The 25305-nt window shown below is 39.4% G+C and overlaps 1 protein-coding gene across 1 annotated transcript in view; it reads left to right on the top strand.

Annotated features, from left to right (window-relative positions):
• The window catches only part of CFAP58 (cilia and flagella associated protein 58), a 106172-nt gene that overhangs the window by 18935 nt on the left and 61932 nt on the right, over positions 1 to 25305 (top strand). The window contains exons 9-14 of the mRNA XM_036829293.1: positions 2187 to 2378; positions 13357 to 13518; positions 14167 to 14313; positions 20272 to 20412; positions 21161 to 21384; positions 23831 to 23942. Of these exons, the coding sequence (XP_036685188.1) occupies positions 2187 to 2378; positions 13357 to 13518; positions 14167 to 14313; positions 20272 to 20412; positions 21161 to 21384; positions 23831 to 23942 (978 nt within the window). The remainder of the gene's footprint in view (positions 1 to 2186; positions 2379 to 13356; positions 13519 to 14166; positions 14314 to 20271; positions 20413 to 21160; positions 21385 to 23830; positions 23943 to 25305) is intronic.

Raw genomic sequence — 25305 nt, 5'->3', positions numbered from 1 at the left:
GTCAACCTTTACTGATAATACATTCTTTCCCCACTGACTTGAAATGCCACCTTCATTGAGTGAGTGAGTGACATAGTTTTGACAGGCGGCAATGTTAATAATATTTGGTTCTTTCAGTGTCATGTTGAAGTGGCTTTATCTTTCATAGAGCAAATGTTTAATTCAATACTTGAAAGTAAAGTTGACCTTTTCCATTTTCTACATTGTCATCCGACCAAGGTTTAATGTTCATTTTTTTTTTAACCTGTTTATGCCAGTGGTTTTCAGACCTGGCTGAAGTTCTGTATTGGTTAGAGATTTGTGAAGGAATTATGAGGCACCTCATGGAACCCAAGGATACAGCTGGGCCTCAAGAACAGATAGGAACCTGGCCTAACACTCTTGGGATGCACAGAAAGCTCTCTCCCTCCACCACTAGACTTCCAGCTGAGTTTTTGCTTCATTCCTTTTAGTGAAGATCGTCTCTCTCTGTTTCCCTGTCCATATGGCAGAAAAAAGCTATCACCAGCAGCTCCCAAGTTTACATCTTTTACTGAGTTATAAAAATCTGGAGGCCCTATTTCAAAAGTCACTGGGCCCATTCAGCTGTGGCTAGAAAAGCAGACAAGCTCTGCTCCATCATGAGCATGGCTGCCAGAGTTGCACTCTATTAACTCTGTGTTCCAGAGGAGCAACCTGGCTCCTTGGGCAGCCAACCCAAGGCATTTCCATTATAGCATCTGAAACCACCAGGGCAGCTTTTTAAAAAAATTTAGGTGCATAACAGCTCCACTGAATCAGAATCTCTGGAGTTGGGACATCTGTGTTTTTTTAAAAAACAAGTTAATTCTTTTTTACTGTTGTAAAATACATACAAAGCAAAATTTGCCATTAGTGACATTTAGTACATTCACAGTGTTGTGCAAACATCATGAGTCTAGTTCCACAACATTTCCATCACCCCAAAAGGAAACCCTGTACCTGTGAGGTGGTCACTCCCCACTTTCCCCTCCTCCCACCCTTGGAAATTATGAATCTGCTTTCTGTTTCTGTGGATTTGACCATTCTGGATATTTATATAACTGGAATTATACAATATGTGACTTTTTATGTCTGGCATCTTTCACTCAGAATAATGTTTTCAAGCTTCAACCATGTTGTATCGTGTACTTCATTCCTTTTTTTTTGTTTTTAATTTTTGTTTATTTATTTTTGGCTGCATTGGGTCTTTGTTGCTGTGCACGGGCTTTCTCTAGTTGCAGCAAGCAGGGGCTACTCTTCATTGCGGTGCGTGGGCTTCTTATCATGGTGGCTTCTCTTGTTGCAGAGCATGGGCTCTAGGAGCGTGGGCTTCAGTAGTTGTGGCACGTGGGCTCAGTAGTTGTGGCTCGCGGGCTCTACAGCACAGGCTCATTAGTTGTGGCGCATAGGCTTAGTTGCTCCGCGGCATGTGGGATCTTCCCAGACCAGGGCTCGAACCCTGGTCCCCTGCATTGGCAGGCGGATTCTTAACCACTGTGCCACCAGGGAAGCCCTTCATTCCTTTTTATGGTTGAATAGTATTCCACTGTGTGGATATAGCACATGTTGTTTATTTAGTCATCAGTTGATGGACATTTGGGTTATTTTCCCCTTTTGGCTTTTGTGAATAGTGCTACTATGAACATTCACGTACAAGTTTTTGTTTGAACACCTGTTTTCTATTCTTTTGAGTGATATTGTTGGAGCATATGTTAATTCTGGGTATCTGTATTTTTAATAAGTTGGTTTTATTTTATTTTGTAGTCAAAGCCTGTGTTACATGATTAGGTTCAGCTGTTCTGACTTCACAAGAAAAAGGCAAGAGCTGGAACAGAGGTTGGCTTTGGGGTCAGCTACCTCTGGATTCAAATCCTAACTCCACTGTTGTATGAACTTGTAGGCAAGTAGCTTAACTTCTCATTCTCAGTTTCCTACCCCTAATATGGGAGCGATATAGTGCCCACTTCCTGGGGATGTTGTCTCTTAGTGCATTTATATGTAGGTCTATAGTGCTCTGTGCAAAATTAACATAACAAGCTCTAAATAAGCTGTAAATAATATGATTATTTTTATTCATCTCCCAAACAATGCATCTAATTATTTTAGGATTAAGACAGGGAGTAAATTTAACCAAAAATCTCCAAACATTTTGAGTAATGGGGCTGCTGTGTTGTCCTTGTTTTTAGAATATGCTTAAGGCGGTCAGTGCAACCCAGAAACAGATAGACCTGGTAAAGCTCCATGAACAAGCCAAGAGAAACCTGGAGGAAGAAATCCAGAACTACAAAGAAGAGGCTCAGAAGCAGAGAAAGATTATCTTTCAACTGGAAAAGGAGCGAGATCGGTACATCAATGAAGCCAGTGACCTTACCCAAAAGGTAAGCTACTCCTCCATGGTGTGGGTCGAGCACCGGCACATTCTTTCTGATTGTCACATTTCTGATTGCCACACACTGTTGCAAAGATGAATTATTCAGATTTCAGCTTGTGGTTCACATGCAGATTTAAGATAGTGAGAAATAAGCTTTGCTAGGAAATCAACTACTTCCCATTTAGAGTAAATAAATGCTGAGCAGATATTTGCAGAATGTAAATTTGGAGGAGCACAAATGCATATGATCAGTCCAGCCCTGGCAGGGCATATCTTCCTTGTAAAAGAACCCCAGGGATCCTCGTATCCCTGATTGGGAGCCACTGTAAAACAGCATATTTCTCTTGCGACTTGATCATTTAAGAACCTCCACTGATTGGTTTACTGACTCTGAGAGGACTAGCTGTCAGTTCAGGCACTCGTATTCTCTATCTTGGCTAGCCTTGTTAGCCTCTGTATCAGTCAGATTAAGTTGTAACAAATAACCCTCAAGTCTCAGTGGTTTATAGCAACAGAGATCTATGTTTTACTCACGTTATTGGTCTTTGAGAGTCAGCTGTAGGCCTGCTTCACGTCCTCTTTATTTCAGACTGACTCTGTTGGGATGTGCTGGCCTCTTACAGAGGGAAAACAGTGTAATAGTGGACCTTTGATATGCTCTCAGAACTTCTGCTGGCAAGGGAAGGGTACAGGGTCTGTCCGCTCATATTTCATTGATCAAAGCAAGTTACGTGACCAAGCCTGATATCCCCAGGCAGGAGTGTGATCCTACTAAGGGAGGGGCCCTACCTGGGGAGACAGCCAGTATGTCTGAACATATAATCTGTTGCAGCCTCATACTTCTCCTTCCCAAGAGTCAGTCTTTCTCCACTGCTGGCTGCCATCAAGTTGTTAAAAATTCCAACCTGGTCTTATTATTACTCCCAGCCTTACAAACCTCTGTCATCTCTCAGCAACCTGGGGCGGTGCTTCCTAGCATTCTCTGCATCACAGCATCATAGAAAATTCTGTATCTACGGTACGTGGGAATGAGAGAGATGAGAATGTGCAGGGCTGGAGGGGACTAACCCAGGGATGCTAGCTGCCCAGGTCCCACCTGGCCATCCTGTGGGTGATACATACCTGTATTTTGGTACATACCTATAAGCCACGCGAGACACAGTATTTTGGTACATACCTGTAACCCATGCAAGACACAGCCATTGGTATATTCTGACTTGTGCAACAGAGTCTAAGCTCTTCGTTCTCCCTGGAAAGCCCTTTCTTCCCTTCTCTGCATAGAAAGCTCTTATTCAATACCCAGCTCAAATGCTCATCTCTGGGGTCAAGCCTGTTTTGACTCCCTAGGCAGAACTAGTCACTTCCTACTTTATTGGTTTGTTGGTGTCTCTGGAATGGCAGTATCATCTTCTAGTGTAATTATTTGTACCTTTGTCTTCCCTACTTTATAGTGAGTTCTTGGGAGCAAGGACTTTATCTCATTCTTTTTTTCACTTCCAGCATGCTGGTAAATAGTAGGCGCTGAAAAAGTGTTTGTTGAACAAATAGATAGATGATGAGTGATAAAAAGAATACTGCCACTGATTTTAACATAGGATTGTATATTTCTCTCTGTTTCATTGTAAAGGAGAGATACTGGTAACAAGTTTTGCTGGTAACTGTTTTTCACAGTTTCTGATGTTTAACTGCACAAGGTTACATAATGTCTTACCTAAATAATTTAAGAACGAGTTCTTAAAATGTTCTTTATTGACTATAATTTTTCTCTTACTTAAACCCTGACAGCATATATCAGTTGCTACAGCAACTTGTGTCACCTCTGGACTTCTTATTAAAAACATATATGTCTTTTTAACACCTTCCCATATTTCTTTCTTTCTTTACTGTCACACACACACACACACACACACACACACACACACACACACACACACACACACATACCTCATTCCCAGAAACAGAAAGTTTCCTTTCGTGCATTCTGTTTATAGGGAGTTGAGGAATAATACCAGGGGTGGGGAAGATGTCATGAAACTGATATTTTGATCTACTTCTAAAGTGAGTTGTTCCAAGTTTATCCTTTTGACCCAGCAATTTCTTTTGTAAAAACTGAATATATGAAAAAACAATAATGCAAAGATTTTTATAAAAGAATATTCTTCAAAATAAATTGTGCAAATTTGCTATGTACCATTAAAACCATGTTTTTGAAAAATATTTTTTAAATGGGGAACGTGGTCACAGTATGAATCTGATAAAGACAAAATGCAAAATTATTAATATGGTTTGACCTAACTTTTATCTGTGTGCAGAGGAAAAGGCTTGGGGGCATATATCATGGGGTGGTGGTGAGGATTAAATGAGGTAATATCTATAGGGCATTTAGAATGATCTCTGGCAGATAGTAAATGCTATGAAACATCTCATAAATAAGCAAGTAAATAAATAAATAAATTCGTTGATGAACAGCCCAGAATTTTTGTTCAAAGTGGCATTTGAATGTAGCTATTTTCAACTTCTTGTTAAATGTCAATAAGGTGCAGACATAGATGAAAAGTTTTAACAGTCTCAAACACTAAGGCTGACGTAAAGCCTGATGCTAAAATAGAAGAAAAGAGACTGGATGAGAATTTTAAAGCCAATAGAGGTGAATTGAGGAAAATCTACCTGGACCTCAACTCACAGTCCCTTGAATTTGCTTCCAATTGGGAAGGGGAGGGGTGGTGGTGAGCAGGAAATGGGGGGAGATAGGAGAGGATGAGAGAAGAGAGCAGACAACACCAACAGCGAGGCAGTAGGCTGGGCTCTTCTGGAAGAGATGACCAGTTCTCAGGGCAGGAATGACCAAGGAATTGCTAAGAATGGGATGTCCGAAGGTTGATTTTAAGTTCTTTACTGTGCTCTGTACCTGAAACCTTTGGTGACGGTCTGCTACATCAACCCAGTGGCTGGATTGTGCTTTGTGGGGTCAGGGATGGGGTGGTGAGGGATGTGAGGTAACACATCCCAGAAAAGGAACAGTATGTGCCAGAGAAAAGTGCCAATTGAGAATCCGGAATTCTATGGAAACAGGAAATCAAAGCCACAATGAATAGGAGAAATATAATTCCTCTAAGAATTCTTGGAGATACTAGGTGGGATGTTGGTCTTCCTAGCACACAGAATGAAGATTCTAGATGTTCTGTTGTGGTTAAGAACAGAGTGACCCTGACAGGACAGAGAACTATCATCTGGGTTATAAGTCCAAGATGGCATTACCTCTGTGATAAAGCAGAGATGAAACAGAAAGGAAGTGATGGATAAAATAAGGAACAGTTGTAAAGAGACTAAAATACACACAAACCCCAAACCAAACAAAAGCAAACAATGGCAGATTTAAAATCTACCTTGAAGTTAGTAAAGAACAGAACTGATGTGGAAAATAGAGTCAGTGAAGTGGAGTGCAAACGAGTAGTTCTCTTAGAATGCAGGTGGAAAGAAAAGATAAAAATGATCAAAGAGAAGATAAGAGATAAGCAGGACAGGGAATGTAAACCAATCTACAGACTGTTGGTCTCTGATGGAGGAACTGAGCCCCAAGTCAAAGATGTAACGGAACAGATTTTCTGGAAATGAAGAAAGAACGGTACACGCGGCTTGAGCATGTGTCCGGCAAAATCAGTGACAGGAGAATCTTATAGAGACTTGCTCTGGGAGAAAGTTGTGTGTGTATTGTTTCACCCACAGTGATGCGGAAAAGTACTCTCTGAGAATTAGGCAAGAAGAAAAAGCAGAAGCCTACTTGCCTTTTTCTTTTTTTTTTTTAAAAAAGGAAGAAGAGTGGAAGGTAACACACCACCATGTGAATACTACTTATCTCTGAGTGGTAGGGATACAGATTGTTTTAATTTCCCTCTTTTGTGCTTTTTGTATTTTTCAAATTTTCTGAAATGAATATGTATTACTTTAGTATCTTGACCAAAAGAAAAAAAAAGAAAAAATATTTTAAAAAACTTTGCCTTTCCATCAAGGGCCAATAAAATCCCACGTTTCCCAAGGAGCTTTATTAAAAATGTTTTCTAACCCATCTGTACTTGGCTCCCCTCTCTGGCAGTTGAAGAAATCTGATGTTATTACCATCTTTGCATTTCTGTGTCTGCCTCATGCTACTTATAAGCTCCTTAAGGGCAAGTCTCCTCCAATTTTGAGCTCTTCTTGTTACTTATTCACTAAATAGGTACTCAAATATATTTTGAAAGAGTGTATGGAAAGCATAATTAGACATCTGAATCAACTAGTCAAAGATTTAATTTTAGGTATCTATATTAAATTCTTCTTCAGTAATCTATTTATCACTATGGGTCTGCCCTCCTTTAAATTCATTTGAAATAGGTTGCCATAATGGACAATGCTATCTAAATTATCCTTGGCAATTTTAGCTGTGAGTGACTTCTGACCTGATGTCCTCTTCATTCTGGGCTGCAAAAACAGTGTCAACATTCGCTTTCTAGCTCTTTTCATTTAGAGAAATAAAAGTGACATCTAAGATGCTGAAAGCCCTACATTACATTTTATTAATTTAACTGGGCATTTGCAAATGAGAAAGAAGATACTTCTTTTGTGCCAGAATTGGATGGCTCAGAATCCCAAACCCTTTCTTTATGTGTTTGTCTCAGTCAACATGTGCCACAATATCGTTGCATAATAAATAAACACCAAATCTCACTGGCATGCAGAAACAAGCACTTATTTCTTGCTTACACACCTGCAGTTGACTAGCATCAGCTGATGTAGGCTGAGCTTGCCTGGGCTTGGCCTGGGGCTGTGGGTTGGGTCCAGATTTGCTCCACATGTTTCTCATCCTCCAGAATACATGGTATTCTCATGGAGAAAGGAAGGAACGCAAAGGACAGACGCAACCACGCAAGCACATTTCATGATTCTCTACTTGCCAAATGTTCTCTGACACCCCATTGGCTATGGCAAGTCACATGTCCAGGCCCAGCCTCAACAGCAAGGGCAAGAGGTGCTGGGAGCGAATATTCACGGAACCGTAAAACAATCTCCTACAATGTTGCAGCACTTTTTATCTTCATGGTTTTTCCTCTGCTGCACTGTAAATTTTATTATTCAGGTAAATTGAGAGGCACCAGGAATGGCATCAGAAGTTGTGGTCCACCATATTTACTTCTTTTCTAGACTTTTATAAATTCTAGGTAAAATCATTTCCAGTAAATTATTAAATCTGGGGAACATTTTGCGCATTATGCATTTGGCTCATTTTAGGACCCCTTCTTTTTCTTCTGGCTATCACCTCCCAGACAGCTTATATGCCAAAAAGCATTTTTCACAATGAATCCCTACCTACAGGTTTCTTAGCTGTCTGTTTATTTGCCTATGACAGTGTTAAACAAAGCTCTTTTAGACAGAGGTTCCAAGAAATGAATAATAATGTGCTTGCAAGGACTTGGAAGTAAGTGAGGCTAGCAAAAGTTGATCAAAGAGATATTGTTCACTGAATACGTACTTCATCATAAAATGAAACTTCTGCTTCTTCAATATTAATTTGAAGTTTTTTATACAGAGTGTCTTTAATAGGGTAGAACCCTGGAGAGAGCCTTCAAGGGGATGTACACAAATTTTAACCTTTTCATGTTATAATAAAAGAAGTGTACTATGGATCACTATTTCCCTGCAGGAGGACAGAATTTGATCCATAGAAAAAATCAAATTAATTTGTTAAGTGCTAATATTATATAATATCACATAATGTTAACCTATCATGATAATCTATTAACATTTATTAAATGATTAAATTATGATATGCCTGGTACTTCTATGATGGCATAAATATATTTTTTCTCACTTATATCCTTATAATAGCCCTCCGAGGCAGATATTATATCCCTCATTTTGTATCATAACATGTTATTAAAAGCAGATAGGAAAATAGATATGCCTCTCTAAATTTGAGATAGAGGATAAAATAAGAAAGCAAGAAAAACAGAGAAGACTTAAAATTTCACGTGCCTGGGCATATAGTTTTTTTTTCTTTTTTTTTTTTGAGAATGAGTTTTCCAGTTTTCATTATGGAGGTAAAGGCGTGTCAGCATCAAAACCATTGACATCAAGTCAGAAAAAACTTATTTGAGAAGTTTATTGTACTGATATTTCATCAAATGCAAGTTAAAGGATTCCAAATTCAATGACCCACTTTCTCATCCTGCCTTCGTCCATATGATGTTTTGACTATGGCTGCAGATTTCCAGCATGTGTTATTGATTTTTATCTCACTCGTTTCTATTGGCAGGTTGTTTTAACAGAAAAAGAAGAGGTAGTAGGTTATAAACTGAGATTGTACCCTGATAGCGCACCGCAAGCACTTTTGGGGCTCCTCTGAAGCAGGCCTCCACGTGCTAGGATCTCCAGCCCTCTGGCTATAATAAAACTTTCTATATCTGGTTGTGATTTAGCTCATGAGTTGGTTTGAGGTATCTAAAGTGTAATCAATTAATTAAGCTCCAGCCCCATAGCTGGCATTCTACATTCTCTGATATATCCTTTTAAATGGGGACATTATGCTGATTAAGGGTTTTGCTTCTACTTAACACTCCACGTATTTTATGAATTTTCAGGATTTGAACCTCTATGTGACATTGGTTTGAATGATTTCCATCAAAACAAATTGAGTCCCAACACTTAGAACTAAATTGCTTTGTGAATTGTCTTTTCCCTTTGTTTCAATACTTTTACAATTTTCGTTGTCATTTAAATGAAATACCCTTGATCTTCTTGGTATCATGATGGGTTCCTATTACTCCCAGCTTCAAGAATCCGGAAGCAAGTTTGATTTCGTGCATTGTTGTTTGCAGAAAGATGGACCCTGCTAGCTGGGTGCCCAAAAAAGAAATGCCCTTGTCTGCATCCTTTCTCTGGAGCATTATTCTGTCTGTGCGAAGGATTATTCTTGCTGTAATATCTCTGAAAGTGATTGAACAAGCAATTTTTTTCTTTTCTCTGACGTGCTGCTTGATATTCTGAATGCTGATGATGCTCTTCAAAGTATTTTCAATCTATTCATTTCACTGACCCCAACGAGGGTGGTCATGTCCATAGAAAGGCTAAATTTTGGGCTGAGATAGTCCCTTTCTTTTAAAAAAATCAAACAACTAACAGATCCAGGAATAGATACCTTATTTAGGTTTCACATTTGTTCCTAACTTATACATTTTAGTTGCTAGTGGTGGTACCTTAAAAGGCCACCTGCTACTCATTTTTAAGGATTCTAAAGGTACAGATCAAAAAAAATGATGGAAGAAGGAGTGGGATTTCTTTTCATTTCAGATCTGTCCATGTGCCTCTTCTCCAGACCTCCTCTTCTCAGATTTTCTAATTTTGTTCCTTCCAGCCCCCCAACCAATGATGCAAGCCATTCAGCACGGAGTCTGTATACATTCTTACCTTGGGCCATTTTCTTTCCACACAAAGTGAGTGATAGCAATTAATAGTAATAAAACAGCAAAATCATATAAAAATACTTTGTACAACTCTGGTTGCATAAATTTAAAAGATTGGTTGAAATAGATAATTTTCTCGAAAATATGTACACACATCGAGGCTTGACTCAAGGAGAAGTAGAAACCATAGAAAGATTAATAACCATGGAAGCCACCAAAAAGGCTGAGAGAATTAGCTCCAGCATTGTCACTGGGGACCTAATTATTTTAGAATTGAGTTCCTTCAAACTTTTAAGAATCAGATAATTCTCAGGCTATATAAATTTGTGTGTGTGTGTGAATTTAGAAAAATGTACTGTATATTCTTTGGGGTAATATTGATTGGCATTACTATACTGACGTAACCCCTGCCTTCTGCTGTGATAATGAACAAAGACTCTAGGCCAAGGAGAGAGCTTGGCGTGAGTCCTTGGCTAGGGTGATTGAGGAACAAGAAGGAAGAGGTGGTTCTCACAAATTATGTAAATACCAAATATTAACTTCTTAGATAAGATGTGAATGACCATCCTATTAAACTCCCAGTGTTTAATTCTGTCATAACACCCTATGCGTATCTCAGATTATTGGTTGTATCCATTCCTTGATTATCCATTTTATGGTGGAGTCACTCACTAGAGGTGAACTTGAAGGTAGGGAATGCATCTTATTCTTCTTTACATCACTAGTGCTTTTACAGTGCCTGTCATAGATGGGTCCTCAATGCATGTTCAGTGAGTGAATGAATAAGTAGGTGAGTGGATGAATGAGTGAACAGAAGGGTACTCTGCTCACTTTATGAAACTAGCAGAAATCTTGATATTGAAATAGAAACAAAAAGAAAGCTATAGACTTAGGTCACTTATGAATAGGTGTGCAGCATCCTAAATTCTAGCAAACCAAATTCAACAGTACAGTAAAAGAATCATCCAGTATGACCAAAGAGGGTTTATCCTGCAACTGCAAGGATAGTTTTCTATTGAGAAAACTGTTGCTGGCGGTATGGAAATGTAAAGTGTTACAGCCATTTTGGAAAGCAATCTAGCAATGTCTATTAAAGTTAAAAATATATATGTCTTTGGAGCCAGATATTCCACTCCTGGAAATCCATCTCAACAGAAGTAAAAGAACAAGTGCATAGGGACACATGTATAAAATGTTTATTGCAGCATGGCTCAGAGTGGCAAAAAAGTGGAAACCAAGTGAATGCCCATCAGAGGGGAGGAGCTGAGTATATGATGGCTCATCCACACTGTAGGGCATTATGTCCCCTTTAAAGAGAATGAATTAGAGCTAATCCACCTGATTTCCACAAAGTATTATTAAGTGATAAAAATCAAGGTGCATAAAGGTATGTAAGAGGATCCCATTTTGCTAAAAAATAAAGACCAAACTCAAAAAGCAAAAGGAAAACAAACAAATCCCTGTATCTGTATATTCACTAGTTGAACAGCTGTGAACTATATTACTTCTTTTGACTTCAGTTTCCTTGTTTGTGAAAGTGGGGTGATGATAATGCACATCTCATAGGATTTTTGTGAAGATTAAATGAGTTAATGCATGTAAAATTCTTGGTATATAGAAAGTACCTGAGAAATACTAGCTATTGTTATGAGGATGTTATAATGATGACATTAGTAGACCTAAAGAGAATATGCAGAATTCAAAGAAAATTTGGAAGAACACATAGTAGATTATTAACCTGGTTACTTTATGTATCAGTGAGGGATTGATGTGGGTTGAAGGGAGAAGGAAGGTCCAAGTAAATAAGGAAAAGAAAATAAATGTATATTTTCCATTTATGCATTTATTTAGAACTGTGGCACATGGGACTATGTATAAAGAAATAAAATTAAAATACTTGTAAAAGGAAATATTTATTACTAAGTATATCAAATCAGTAGACCCAATAATGTAGTGCAAAATAATATATGCTAAAAAGGCATTTACTAAAATTTAATCCCATCCCTCCTTAAATATAAGTCTAAGAAAACTTTGAAAGGTGTTTATTTAAAGATATAAAGGAAAATATATTAAACACCAGCCATCATTAACTCTGATGGGAAAACATTAGAAGAGGGTTTCTTGAAGTATATTTTCTGGAATACTAATTCCACAAGTGGAGTAAAAGAATTCCCTAGTGCAGTGGTTTGGGAACATGATGCTCACAGATAGCTCTCACCTGATTCACAGTATCAGCATGGCAGAAGGCCTAAGTCCTTTTTGACCTTTAGGTTCTAGGTAAAGTGCCTCTTCTTTAGAGGAAACCCTTCCTTCCTTCTCTGTCATATTGCTCTGTTTATTTCTTTCAACTGTAATCATTAATTAAGAGAACTCCACTGAAATGAAGTGAAATATTCTTAAGAATTTTCTCCTGTGTGTTCTAGCTGTTGTTAGATCATAAGCTCCATTGATTTAATCAGTCTTCCTTGTTAAATTTTTTTTTCTTAAGGGATTTTTGAAGAAGTTTGTCCTTAGAAAAGCCAATTCTGTGGCCATTGCAGCTGAGAGTCATGATTACCTTATTTCTACTGTATGGATTGCTTGTTGAGAGGTATAGGCTCATGGTAGAATTTCAGGCCTCAGTTTTTCATACTTGCAAAAAGGAGGCAGTTATTCTTTTTTTTTTTATTTTTGGCTGTGTTGGGTCTTCATTGCTGCACGTGGGCTTTCTCTAGTTGCAATGGGCAGGGGCTACTCTTCGTTGTGGTGCACGGGCTTCTCATTGCGTGGCTCTCTTGTTGCAGAGCACGGGCTCTAGGCACGTGGGCTTCAGTAGTTGTGGCACACATGCTCAGTAGTTGTGGTGCACAGGCTTAGTTGCTCCGCGGTACGTGGGATCTTCCTGGACCAGGGATTTAACCCGTGTCCCCTGCATTGGCAGGCGGATTCTTAACCACTGCGCCACCAGGGAAGTCCCGAGGCAGTAATTCTTGCATCTCATCTTGCCTAGAAGTGTTTTAGGCACAGTAGAACACATATTTTTATGGAGTCCTTTGGGTTTCCCTGATGGAGTGAGTTTGACATTGGCAAGACAGTGTTATGATTGCTATCAATGTTCAAAGGCCACTTTTCTTTCTCGTGGTTAACCTTATAAAGCCACGAGTATGGCCAAACAGCTAAGTTATCTCTTATCCTTCCTAGTGCTTTGTGTTAAGATCTGTTTAAGCCTGTGCTTTTTTTTTTTTCTTTCCTTTTTTGGTGGGTGGGATGGTGAAGAGAGGTTCTCAGTATTGAAAGAATTTTTTTACTTTCTTTTCCCTCTTATGGTCACAGAATAGCTGTGCTAAACCTTCATGCTTGAGCAGAACTCCGGCATAGATAAAGTATATGTTTGCCCCTCATCAGCTGGGCTGAATGTCTGTGTTGTACTGCAGTGATTATAGCCACAGCCACATTTTCTGATTGGTGGCATTTCTATGAGCTACCCTTCGATAAAAAATCTCTGTTTGTCCTGAACCGATAACCACCGATGGGCTATTCAACCATCTCTATTACTTCTTTCTCCTCCAGGTCCTCATGAACATGGAAGGCATAAAAGTCCGTGAAATGCAGATTTTTGACTACAGGAAAAAAATCGCTGAATCAGAGACTAAATTAAAACAGCAACAGAACCTGTATGAAGCTGTGAGGTCAGACAGGAATCTGTATAGCAAAAATCTGGTTGAAGCTCAGGTAAAGAATATATTTATGTCTTTACATTTTGATTCCTCCCCATCCTGGGTTTAAAGCAGTTTCTGTTATCCTAATGGCAGGATTTAAAATAGATCCAGAAAGAAATATCGTGGAATTCACCTGAAAGAGAAGATCAGTTTATGCAGAACTGTCAGATTGTTTGAAATGGAAATAACAAAACTTGACTGGATGTGAAGATCATGGTGCTGGTTTTAATTATTATGTAGAATTGCCATTCTCCTCTTTCTATTTTTTAAAGCTGCTAATAGCTACCATGACTCAGAGGGGATCAGTATACACTTGTCATTTAATTGCAGAGCTTTGCTTTGTAATCTTTTAGTTAAAAATGCTTGTTGTGATTCCAATTCCTCTCTTGTACAGTGAGGAATAAAGTAAGTGTGTGTGTGTGTGTGTGTGTGTGTGTATGACATATTCATTATGTATACTTTATCTCATGAGAATATTTGGAGAGTTAATGCTATAAAGTACTTTGAGGTTGATGGGCACAAGATACAAAGGAATAGCCCAGCTGAGACCATTGTTTTGAGTGAGTCTCCCTTAAAAGCTCTTGAATGTGTTTTGAACTTCCATAGGCATGGTGATGTCTATTTAATTCACTTTCCAACATTTCTCCTTTTATTCTCTTAGGACGAAATAACGGAAATGAATAGAAAATTAAAGATTATGACCCATCAGGTAGATCAACTGAAAGAAGAAATCTCAGCCAAGGAGTCAGCACTTGTGAAGCTACATCTGGAACAGCAGCATATAGAAAAGGAGAAGGAAACGTTGAAGGTACAGACCTTATAATAAAAGCAATGAACCAATAGTCAGTCTATTAGACCTATTGGGGCCAGGCTTCACGCTCATGGAAGGGAGTAAGGGGGCAGGAAGAACAACCAAAGCACCTGGAGGATGACCTCCACCACCTCCAGGTCAGTCTTCCCCACGAGGAGTGCTCTCAGGTAGAATGGGGAGGGGCCGGTGGAGATGCAGAGCACCTAGTTTACCTGTGATGGCTGTCATGGCATCAGTGCAAGAGAACTTAGCAGGTCCCAGGAAGTCCTGGAACTTTCAGGCTGACCACAGTCTCTTTGCATTTACAACCCAAGTCCAACACTTTGCCTGTACTCAACCCTCCCAAACTCCTCCCTGGGGCTTCTATAAGGCAATGCTGGCAGGACCCTTTGTCCCTCTGTCCTAATCCTTGTTTACTTCATGTGCATGTGCCTTTGCTGCCTTCAACGTCATTAACTACCAGGTGTCAAGCTTTGTCCTCACTTGATTTGCCCTCAGCTAGGTTCATTGTTCCCCTTACTTCTGTGAATCTAAGAACTTTGCAGCCACTCCTCTAGGGAATCACCTTTGTCTTCACACATATTACTAAGATATATCCTTTTAAATCTACTAATTTAGAACATTCTATGTCTACTAATATAAAGACTCTTCCCCAAAATACATGCCAAATAATTATACCATATCAAATCCTTGAACTAAATGTTTTACTGTATACATTCACTAAACCTAATGTATTTTCCTTTTCCTATCCAATCCAGTAGATTTCCCTTCTAATCCATTTGACCGAAGAATTAAAAAAGGAACTTCTAAGAGAATGATGCCACTTTTATTTTTTGTGTATGTTTATGAGCCACTTGCAGGAACTTTCTACAAACAATGAGACTGGTTATCTCGGTTTCTGCATATAATTAACTTCAGAGATAGTTCCTATCTTGAAAATGTGTATCTCATGTTGGACAGGTTTAATGCCAAATTTCCTTGATTCCATGATGCCATAGATTGACCTATGCACTCTCAGTTTAATAATAGGTTTTGTCAACTTAATGATAGGTCTTCATAGAAACAGAACTACTACATTAAATTAAGATACATGAGGTTTGAGAGAGATTAAAATGTAACAAAAGTGCCTTTACAATAGAGATATGGTAATTGATTTATTTGCCTAAAACTGTCATCTCCCCACTCTAGCTCATGACAGAAAAAAATAGAAAATTCTGTACTAAAGTTTATTTACATATAAAGAAACAAATGTATTTTCTAAAATTTGAAAATATTCTGTGTCTTTGTCCTTATTTTCCTTGTTTGAAAACAGTTTTATAGAAGGTAGTATGTTGCTATACCACCCTGGAATCTATAGTGGGATGGGGTTTATTTATTATGGGCTGAATCAGAAGAATCTTATTGTAAACGTTGCTTCACCCATGGGCCTCATGGACCCACGTTAGCAAGGCTTCAGTGTAACTTGACTTGGTACATCATCTCTTCCTTTCAGAGGATGACATTGATCCTCATCTCTTACTTTCCCAAGTAATGCTCGTTTCAAAAGATTAACTATTGCTGCATAATGGGGTCCAAGGTAGACAAAATCCTGCTTTAGAATAAGTAATGTCCTATGCAAAAAAGCAATTACTCCTGATTCCTTAGTTTGACTTTGGTTAATATTGGTTTCAGTTACACCCTCCATCATTAGACATCTACACACATAGCTCCAAAGAAGCATCATAATAAAATAAAGGATAATAGGGTCCTGTTTTTTGGTCCTGGGCCAGCCGAGTTGGCAGCTGGTGAATAACAGAGATGATTAAAGGGCTTCTGCTCTAGAGAGTCTGCTCTAAATGAGGAATCCTAGGTCTGGATAACTTTGGGTCATCGATTATAGAAAGGTGGTTGCTTTGGACTTACTTTGAAACTAGGATGCCTTTTCCTCAGGTTTTCCCATTAAGGCAAGAATTAGGAACAGAAAAAGGCTGCCTCCTTGACTTATTATTTGAGGTTATCCAAGGGGAACTTGCAATGGTGCTTTGACTGAATAATTTTGGCCTATCATTAAGCCCGTTTGACATTCTTTAGAAAAATGTGACAGCTTAAATGTTGAGTTTCATTTAGCCTCTTGACTTTTTTAGCCTCGAAGATGAATCACGTTTACAGAGGTCCCTGGATTTCATGCATCTGAAGTTCGAGAACCAAAATCCTGGAGGGGAGGGCAGACTTTCTAGTAACTTTGCTCCATGAGAGACATGTAGTCTATTATTATGAGTTCCACAAAGCTATGTGGCTACATAATCCCTCCCGGAAGGGCAAGCCCTAGCCTGTTTGGTAGACCGTGAGATGCCTTTTGACAGGACAACCCAATTTACTACTTCTCCAACTCGACAGACAAACAATCGTCCGTAATAGGTCATCCCCATCCTCATTCATCCCCCTCAAAAGAAAAGTCTTGCTTCTTCCATGTTTCTTTTTCTTTTTCAGTCGCTACCAGGCTCTACTGACTCCTCAGGATTCTAGACATTGTCAGCACATGATGGTTATGACAGAATGTCAGTAGATCTTTGTAGATGTTGCTGCATCTGCGTTCATCTGCCCATTGTGTCCCCGTCTTGTTTCTTCAGCACTAAAGGGGCCGTCTCATGTGGAGTGTCTGCCTTCCAGTCCTAACAAGCTCTCGATTCTGTTTGTCACCTCCCAATCATCCCACGTCAATCTGACAGCACTTTGATTCTTGGTGAATAATTCAGCAGCAAATTCTCTATGTCCAGAGCTCAGCATCACATTAGCAACTGGCTTCAGGGCACCATATCCTTGTACTTAGTCGACTCTCTAGAGTGACATGGATGGGAACTGTCGGAGGGGAGTGGGGGAGACAGAGAGAAAGCCTAATTATTCTCATGGCTAGAAGACTTTAGGTGGTCCTATTTGTTCTGCTAGAAATAAACAGATGGTTTCTGTGAAACCCAGTGAATGTTGGGATCCTGTATGAATGGGTGAAACTCCCTCAAGTATGATTCTTGAGATATGACTTATGCCTGAAGCAAGATTGGATGATATATATTCTGTAAACACCTGTCACAAAACTGTAAAATTGTAGAGGCAGTGACTAAAGAGTGTGTCCTGCCATTGTATTACAACTTCATACCTTGGGTCCCATCTAGAACATTACTTGATGAGCTTTTGGGTGCACAGTAGTTGTTACCATCTTTCCTGGATGAGACAGCTCAGATTTACAGCTGCTAAATGCATTAGACCTAAGGTAGTTTGTTGATGTTAACATTTGCTGCCAACATCTAATGGCACATCTTGTTTACAGCCCATAAATTTATGACATAAGGAGACCACTCAGAATTTTGATATATTATGAAAAAAAAAACACCCAGCAATGCCAAACACATGAATGGTTTTACATTTCAGACAGATACTTTTACACACCATTGATTGCATTTTAATATAACAGCCATTTCATTTTGTTCTGCTGATGGATTCTGATCAGCTCTCGGCACTTAGGAACAGGGAAGTGAATACCACACATCTGGGAAAATAAAAGTTTTATTAAAGAAAGCATGAGCCAAACGGGTATTTTATTGCTGTCTTTGCTGTCACCTTAAATGATTATAGAAGTAGAAAGGCTGGTTCTTCACTCTCTTTCCTAACAGGCAATCCCCCAAAGTGGTAAATACTAGACCAGATCTTTTCTCACTAAGTATTTCCTTTTGCTTTTCCCTGGACCAAAATATATTTCATGAATGAACAAAATGTCATAAAGGAAACTCTGGGTTTTACAGTAGCTAGCTGCATTTAGTTTGTGACATTACAGGTCTGTTGCTTGGTGCATGGTATCTTGTACTGTTTGGGTAAGTTTGAGCTATGGAATTAATGACTCTTGGTCTTCATGGATTAGAGGCAGGCTACAACTAGAGTTGGGTTGGTTCGCAGGCACTCACTTGGCAAATATTCGGTTTTCTATCATCCCAGTGACATTTCTGGGTGGATGGAGGTAGGGGACCCAATACTTTCTTGAAGGAGAAAACTATTACTTTTTCATTTTCACTTGTTGACCTGCAGGCCATTGAAACGTTGGAGCCTTTTTTTTTTTTAATATTTATTTATTTGGCTGTGCCAGGTCTTAGTTGCGGCATGTGGGATCTTTTAGTTATGGCATGTGAAATCTTTAGTTGCAGCATGCAAACTCTTAGTTGCGGCATGTGGGATCTAGTCCCCAGACCAGGGATTGAGCCCAGATCCCTTGCATTGGGAGCATGGAGTCTTAGCCACTGGACCAGGGAAGTCCAAAAAGTTGGAGCCTTAATATTGTCTTGTCCTCTCCCTTGTGATTTCAGGCATGGGTGAAAGCAGAATTCTTCCTGCATTTTTCCTTCTTGTGTTGACCTGGTTGTGATACCACCTGTCCTTCCTGTATGGGCTTGGAAGCTCTCGAAGACTTATTCTTCTTTAATATGATTAACTTTGTGGCTCCCCATTGCATACTGTCCACAGTACATACAGGGCCCTTCTCAGGTTGGCTCAGCTGTTTTACCAGCCTTACCTCCTGCTATTCCCTACCTAATACTCTAACCCAGCCACATTGGGTGCTCTGCTGTCTGGTGAACACACCAGGTACTTTATAGTTTGCATGCCTTTGTTCACACGAGCCTGACCATTGACTGCTCTCTCCCCAGCACATACCTCTCCATTTTAGAAATAACTGTCAACTGCCAAAGCCCTGACTGGTTTTTCCCTCTAAACCCCAGGAAGAAATAGGAACTCTTTCCTGTTCTCCCATGTCCTTCTTCACACAGTAGAGAGTATTTCCACACCGTAGTGTAGTTGGGTATATCTGTCATCTTCGATGGGTGGTGAATCCCTCACGTCTTACTCATTTTCTGTATTTGACTTGGAACTATTGTGTGGTGATAGCAAAGGGGGCAAAAGCTTTGGAATCAAAAGATCTAGGATGGAATTTCAACTCTGCTACTTATTAGCTGTGTGACCTTGGTCAAGTTGATTTGCTTTTCTTTGTCTCTGTAATTGCATTTGTGAAATGGGGATAAGAGTACTGAGGCAAAATACCTAATATCATGCCAGGGATATTGTAAGCCACAAATATACTTGTGGAATTGAAGCAAATGTGTCCTTTGATGAGAGGAATTTTCCTTCTGAAAATTACCAGTTCATAGCACGCTTTCCCCATCACTCTTAGGATTTCCATGTAGCCTCAAGAGCCTCAAGATCTGAGTTCTCCCAGGAAGGCTTGCTAACAACTGCAGTCCTCTGACCTCCTGTAGCATCAATTCACTGTCTGTGTGATAATAAAGGTCCTGGAACATTATTGCCTGGACTTGTTAATATTTGCATAATACTTACATATCTTATCTTCTCATCTAGATTGTAATTGTCTTAAGAGTAGGATCTATATATCTTTTTATACTATAACATCTCTTCTGTTCCATCAAGATGTTTTATATGATAGACCCTTGGTTGTTATCGTTATTAATTTAAGTGTTGCTTGTAATAGGCTTTATCTCTGCAGTTGATATGCTGGTGGTGTTAGGACTGTTATAGGAGCCAGTACATACAGAGCTGCCCTCACCCAACCCCCCACCATGCTGCTCCCCACATCTTTCTCTGCACTATTTGTGAATTTTCCCCATGTTTAGCTGGTAAGAGAACTGCTGCTGAATACCAATGAAGTCCCTGCTATACTAATATAGAAAAATGATGGAAATCCCTCAAGGGCACAACTCATAGAATAAAACATGATCACCTTAATGTGCACTGTTGTTTCTTTACAGGCCATGTGTGTGTGTGTGTGTGTGTAGCTTGCTTTGCTTGTGAGGATGATCAAACCATGCTAAATGAAACATCACAGGGAAGTATAAGAAGCACACTGTCCATCTAAATCTGGGCCCTGCCATCCTGGTTTGTGCTGTTACAGAGTGAAATTGGTCTTTCACTCTTTGTCAGGCCGAGCTGCAGAAGCTGAGACAACAAGCGCTGGAGACCAAACACTTCATTGAAAAGCAGGAAGCCGAAGAGAGAAAACTCCTGCGAATCATTGCCGAGGCTGACGGGGAGAGGCTGAGACAGAAGAAGGAGTTAGACCAGGTAAGAACCTCTCCTCACCAGACCTGCAGACCTTATCAGCAGACACAACTGTTTGATGCAACTCTTCACAAAGCCTCATTCTTTTCTAAGCTCTTCCCTTCAGTCTATCAGAAGAACAGCCCCAGAGGCCCACCTTCTGTTGATTAATTATGAAATATTCATTCATTTATTCAGCTCCTATTTATGAGCACTTACTATGTGTCAGCCACTCCTCTAAGCTCTGGGGAATACACTGACCAACAAGAAAATAAGGTCCCTGTCCTCAGGGAGCTTACATTCCAGCATAATATAATTGCTCGTGTATAATTACAATGAATAATTACATAATTTGGGGGTTAGAAACTTAAATGCTTTCAGAGATCTGGCAGGTTAAAAAAAAGACATTGGCTAATGCAAGACAGTAAGGAATGGTAGAACTTGGCAAGAGCTAGCTCACCCTAAAGGCATTCAAATTTAAACACTTATAATGTGTTGGAGAAAACCAACCAAACAAAGACGCATGGGCCTAGGATTATTGGATTATTATTATTATGGATTATTTGTTGTACTCTTTCCAACAAGGCTGCCAACTCTCATGGGAGGAGTCCAGTGTTGGTTGTCTAGCAGGCTATTTCCAGGGCCTCACCCACTGGGTGCTTAGCACATGTGGCCATTGGATGGGTGTTCATTGACAGACTGAATGCTGCTGCCATAATGAAACATGGGACTTTTTGTCCCCTGGTGGCCATGCCCTTCCTTACCTTTCTAGGTCATCAGCGAGAGAGATATCCTTGGGTCACAGCTAGTCCGGCGCAATGATGAGTTGGCTTTGCTCTACGAGAAGATCAAGATCCAGCAGTCCGTGCTGAATAAAGGCGAGAGCCAGTACAACCAGAGGTTGGAGGACATGAGAATCCTCAAACTTGAGATCAAGAAGCTTCGCTGGGAAAAGGGGATTCTTGCCAGGAGTGTGGCTAATGTTGATGAACTCAGGTAACAGAAGACCCCCTGGGAGCTGAGCACACAGCACTCTGTGGGGAGGTCCTAAAATGACCTTGTGTTCCTCCAGTTGGTCATTGAAGGTCTTTATCAGGTTGCATAAAATAATTTTTTTATGTTGAAATGATTAGCAGATAATGAGATCAACTTTTCCATAATCCAGAATCTATATCATGCCCATTCTATGTCACAAAAAATGAACTGGTTTCCTTTCAGGGGAACATAAGCAAGTGCAAAAGGATTTTTTGAAAACTTTATTCTGGATTTAGAAAAAGAAATTTCAAGTCAAATCATAACCACAAACCAGTTACAACTCAGAAAAAAATTCCCCCAATGAGCTCTTTAGAATTTCTTTAATTAGGTAGTATGCAAGAAATGGAGCATCAATATTTAAATTGAATCCTGGTAATGTCTGCACGTCTTTTTCTTGGAATTACATACAGAATGAAAAGAGGGGAAAAATTTAATTTTACACTGTTTGAAAACTCTGTTTCCTTAGAAGGCGGCCAGATTTTACATCTCACTCTTGATTTATCTTCTGCAGCTTTCATTTGAGCTTAGTGCACCTTCTCTTTGCTTTAAATCTTACATTATACAAGATCTACTTTCCCTTTGGGAAAACATCACCATGTTTTATATAGGCAATTGCAGGAAACCAAATAATAAGTCTGGTGTTTTCTCAGTAGCTATCTTATTCTCCACAGACTTGTAGATGAACAGTATCCTTGGCCACCTTGGGACAAGGACACAGTTGGGAACTACTTCATAAATTAATTGAATTAGATAGTTTTGATATTTAAGTGCAGTGAATATGTTCAGGAATAGCAAGGGAAGTTGCCACCATCAAGGATAGATCAATACTCTTTTTTTTCTTTTAAAGAGTTGCTCGTATTTCAGACGATGAAAGTAGTACAGATTCATTGTAGAAAATATGGGGCATGCAGAAAAAATATGAAGACGCAATTAGAAAATCTCTCATAAGTTTACTATCCAGAGATGCTACCATTGACATTTTGGAGACAAATGGATTCATTCTAAGTAGCTATTGAATGATCTCCAGGACTATCACTAAACTTGCCAGCCATGTGTTATTTTTATTATATACGCAAACGACCAAATTCTACCCATTCTCAGTCAACATTGCTGGTTTGTTGATAATAGATTTTATCTTTCTTTATAATGGGAAGACAATAAAAATATTGGAGGCAAGCAGGCATGAATTCCAATCTCAGACTTGTCACCTACAAGCTGTGCGACCTTGGGCAAATCACTTATCTGAGCTTAAGACTTGCAGTTAAAATTAAACACGAAAACGAACGTAATATGCCTAGCACAGAGTCTGGTACAAAAGAAGCCATCAATAACAGTAGCTAATACTCTTGCCCTTCGCTGCTGATGACACTATAGAAAATCATAGTGTTAAAAATATGGTTTTAATTCTAAGCAGCTTGAGCTCCCTGTTGAGTGAACATTATGCAGTTAATTCTAATGGTTTGTCTTGCTAATGAGGGGAAGTTGTATTATTGGTTTAAATGAAGCAATTAAGTAAAAGAGATGGCTTAGTATTAGTAATCTGCGCACACGCAGCAGATGAGGACAGATAATAATATCCTCTTCCCCGTGTCAACGCGAGTGCTTGCCTCTTCTCCACCTCCCAACAGAGCTTCTCTTTCAATAGGGTGGCAGCCAGCTCACTGGGTACTGTGGATGGCTGTAGCACGTTACCTATTAACTAGAGATCCTACAGATTTAGAAGTATGTTTGAGCCAGAGCTAGTTCTTTGGGACTTTTTCAGCCATCTGTGTAGTTGCGGAACATGAGAGAAAAGATCACTCCTAATTTGGTGTTTTTCAATGCTGGCTGCACATTAGAATTACCAGCAGGACTTAAAAAATCTATGAAACCCAAGCTGCATGCTAGACCAATTAAAGTAGAATCCCTTTGGGGGTTGGGTCCAGGCAAAGGTATGTTGTTAAAGTTCCCCAGGTGATTCCAGTATGCCATCAGGGTGGTGATGCACTGCCCTAATTGATGTCAGGTTCTCACCTGAGCCTCAGTCTCTTGCATTCAGATGCCATACCTCATGGTGGAATGTGGCTTGTTTTCTTCTGCTTCTGTAGGAGACGTTTAGACACATTGAACAATATATTGAAATCCTCATAATTTACCTCCTCCCTGTTCTTTCCATATACTTCTAAAATTCCTTTGGTATCCAGAATCGTAATTCTGAAGCTCTGGTACTTTTTTTTTGTAAAGCTAAAGCTGAAGTTTGCACTCTGCAAGAATTGATATCATCTGTGTCTTGCACAGATTAGGAGGCTAGTCTCAGTGGTCCTGAAGTCTCTCTAATCCCAGCTTTTTGTATAAGACATAGTGGACACGTAAAGGATATTCAAATGGGTGGAGAACTTCTTTGCAAAAGAAAGTTTGTCTTATTCAGGCAGGAGCTTTTTCACACGCAAAGGGAATTCCTGAAGGAGAGGACAAGATGCCGAGCCCTGGAGGAGGAACTGGAGAACCCCATGAATGTGCACAGATGGAGAAAGCTCGAGGTAACATTCGGGAGAGACTTCCTCCCACCCCCAAACCTCCTTCTAACCTGCTTGTCTTCTTACCTAAAGCACAATAAGAAGCATGGTTTTATTTAATGCTATGCCATTGTCACCTAAAATGCAAGGTTAGATCAAATGTAAATTGGATTGTTCCAGATTTGGGTTTTGTTTTTAAAAGTCTTGGACAAAATCCTTTCTGCCTAAAGAAGACCCAGTGAAAGCTGTGAACTGGCCTCACCAATTGACATTGATTATTATTATTTTTTGTTGTTATTTAAGCAGTGTTTGGTCAACCAGCTATTTTGCAGCTACCTGTTTGTCTTGGATGGTTAGTTGCCTTCAGCTGCGCTGGCTATCAGCGTCTTCGCCATCTTTCAATTGGCCTTTGCACCCTTTTATTTCCCAAAGAAAATAAGGCTTTTGTGAACTTGCCCTCTTTTCAAAGAACTAGCATTGTGTTAATCAAACTCCTTCTTTTAGGATCTGGGAACACAGCCAAAGTCCCATTGGTAGGTGATGGATAATAAACCTCATATTTTTATTTTATGACCTCCTGATAGACATTTCCACCAACAGATAACAGTAACAGACAAGCTCTGCTTATTCAAGAAAAAGATGCCCATCTCCTTTAGTTGTACCCAGCAATGTGGGTGTCAGAAGGGGCTTTGACTAAGTGAACAATTAGGGTGTTGGGAGAATAGAAGTATGTGGTATAAGAAAGAGCAGGGCAAGGGGGAAAAAACAGCCAAGTAGGTTTTTGTTTTCCATTTTTATTTTTTCCTTTAAATGAAGAAAGCATTAAGGAGAATGCATTATAAATTGTTATGTAAACATGAGGCCTGAGTTTTAACGACATCCAGTCTTGCCAAGTGAATGTGTGCCAAATCTACTTCCAAAATATGGATATCGGTTGGCAGTGCTTAGTATTTCTTAAGCAAAGTCATAGTCAATGGAATATCTCCCCCCACCTCTTTTGGACCTTCATTTATTCCTCTTCAAATGCCAAGAGTGGGGTAGCTTACTAAACTAACAATAACATGGATGTGTCTGGGGAAATGGAGCTGAAAATTTAATTTAATTTAATTTATTTACTTATTTTTGTGGTAGCTTGGTTGTTGCACAACTTTTTTTTTTTTTTAATTGGAGTACAGTTGATTAACAATGTTGTGTTAGTTTCAGGTGTACAGCAAAGTGATTCAGTTATACATATACATGTATCTATTCTTTTCCTAAGGAGCTGAAAATTTTAAATTCATTTACTGTCACATTAGTTTATTCCATGTGTTTTCAAGCAGATCTTTAAAGTTTCCAATTCCATGTCAATGTCTATTAAAAAAATTAGAAAATAGAGACTCTGGGAGGT

This window comes from Balaenoptera musculus, chromosome 16 (assembly GCF_009873245.2).
Source record: "Balaenoptera musculus isolate JJ_BM4_2016_0621 chromosome 16, mBalMus1.pri.v3, whole genome shotgun sequence".
Taxonomy (NCBI): domain Eukaryota; kingdom Metazoa; phylum Chordata; class Mammalia; order Artiodactyla; family Balaenopteridae; genus Balaenoptera; species Balaenoptera musculus.
Note: the sequence above shows the minus strand (reverse complement) of the source record. Positions and strands in the feature narration are given on the sequence as shown.